Consider the following 2,269-nt stretch of genomic DNA (forward strand, 5'->3'; position numbering starts at 1 on the left):
GGGAATGGGGGCGGAACTTCCAACAATGGATACCTGAATGGGACACTTACTGTCATGGGTTATGGCCACTTTGAACGGGACCCACTCTCAAACCCACTGCTTGCAGTAATGCAGAGAATGGGCTTTAAGACGGAGGCACTGGGCGCATACTATAATAATTTTCGGTCATTGCAGTCCACTAATAGCTTTATTCTATGCAGCAGTCTATCACTTCGCCACAATTTTTTTAGCTTTTGTGTTATAAAGAAGCGAACTATTTAACTTAAGATAGAAAAGTATATCTGAACTCTGGTATTTACAGCGTATTTTAAATGCACGGAAACACTGACTTGAAGAAAAGTCCTGTGTATAAAACGTAAACCCGATGATGTCCACAGGTCTTATTTTTATGGGAGCAAAGATATACCTTAAAAGGCGATGAAAAAGCGACAGCAACCTTTGAACACCTAATACGCATTGCAAATATTTTTGTTATTACTTTATCTCTACTTAAGGTGAAAAGTCGCGAACTCAGGTTTCAGTTGATTTACCTTTGAAACTAGAAAACTTTCTGACTACTGGCTAAACTAGACCTTCTTTGGTTTCCATTACTCAACTACCTCTAAGAACTTCGATTGAAAACTTCCTGGGCATGGCGTTTCATTGCCGCGCAACAGATTTAAGATGGTATAAACGAGTGGTTTTGGGCTCATCGACGCTCGAATGAAATAATCACTCAGTCGGACTGTTTACGATGTGCAATCAGTGCGAGTAGGATGCAAAAGAACCCGAAAGAGCTGAGCTAATAATGAGGGAAATTGCATCGTACAATTACAATAAGATATTCTTGTAACAGTTAATATGGTTATGGCAATCATGCAACAGCGGTCATTATAAATGATATCATCTAGCTAGAAAAGTTCGATATGCAAGTTTAGCTGAGGGTTCGCGGTGGTAGAACAGCAGATTACTGAATAATGTTACCTGAATTTATTTCCTATGATTGTGAGAAATTAGAGCGTTAGCGCAGCGCCTTGTGTCTTCCCTACCCCTGCGCAAAATAGTCTACTGTTAGATTTCTCGCCATCAACTGTGAACTCTTGATAAAATCGAGTGGCTTGAGGTCATCGAGGAGCCGTTCCGGCTTTTTGCCTCTGGCATTTTCTTAAATACTGTTGCCTTAGGCGATGATTAAACCATTTCCATGTATTAAAAGATACGAGCATTTTCAAAAAAGGCCAAATGGTTTAGAGCCTCAAAGTATCGGCCAGACGATCTACGGGGCAATCAAATTAGTTCATTCAGTTTTTATATTAGGATTTCATTGCCTTTAAAGAGCTCCGTTATGTATTTCATTCGTCAAAATAACGGCCATCGCAACCCAGCAGCCTCTTTCAATGGGACACGCCTGCCAATTGCACTTTTATGGTACCTTTTGTCTCTTGGACCAAACAACCTAGTCGCAGTCACCTCAGCTTCCATCTCACTTTAGTTTCCTACCTCTTATGAACGGGCTATTAACAGCAAGAAAAGATAATAGTTACGCAAAGAAATATGGAAACGCAGAGAACGAAAACGAGGATGGGGCAGTACCTTCCACTTATCAAATGAAGTCAAAATCTCCCCATGGCTGTTTTAAGAAATAAGGGATGAGGACTTGCGTCGTTTTGCGAAAAGTACAAAACAAGACTTCCTTCCGACCAATTGGCAACTTCTGTTTATTTTAAAAAAGTTTTTTTGAAAAAACTTTGATTTTTATTAAGCAGATAGATTCCAGCTCTAATGCTTTGTCATTCGGCTAGTGAACATTGCGTCTGTAATCGACAAAACACATAATGCCTTGCAGGCAACCATTGATATGTTCGTTCGGGTAAAAAACTTTGCACTGCAAAAGCCACTTTTCATCAAGAGTCAGTCAATCGAGCAACCGAATAACGCCCTGCTTTTCTAATGTTCGCGAAGGAAGTGAAGAACAAGTAGACGAGCCTTGAGGCATACTACTGTCTGTTAATCCATGCGGGTGCAACCCACTTGCTCAGCTTCCACCAGGACTTCCCCTTCCCAGTTGACGTAGCTGTGAAGCAATCGTTTCATCATTTACGTTGGGTTAACCATTACTTTCAGGTAGGTTCTTGACGCATTAGCCTCAAAGTCGTCTGACTGATAGCAACACGTATTTCCTCATTGTTATTACGAATAGTGTCTTCCCTCCAAAACGGGATGCATCAGTTGTTGAGTTATTCCTCGCCAGAGCCACTCGACTTCTTTAAGCCGTTTCTGGACAGTGCGT

At 41.1% G+C, this 2,269-nt stretch overlaps 1 protein-coding gene across 1 annotated transcript in view; it reads left to right on the forward strand. All coding sequences in view use genetic code 11, as the record gives it.

Annotated features, from left to right (window-relative positions):
• EGR_02480 (hypothetical protein) overlaps nt 1–2,269 on the forward strand; it is a gene marked incomplete at both ends in the record, with an annotated part of 5,401 nt that overhangs the window by 2,721 nt on the left and 411 nt on the right. The window contains one exon of the mRNA XM_024491729.1: nt 1,164–1,239. Coding sequence (XP_024353880.1) covers nt 1,164–1,239 — 76 coding nt within the window. The remainder of the gene's footprint in view (nt 1–1,163; nt 1,240–2,269) is intronic.

Source organism: Echinococcus granulosus, assembly GCF_000524195.1.
Source record: "Echinococcus granulosus chromosome Unknown EG_S00011, whole genome shotgun sequence".
NCBI lineage: Eukaryota > Metazoa > Platyhelminthes > Cestoda > Cyclophyllidea > Taeniidae > Echinococcus > Echinococcus granulosus.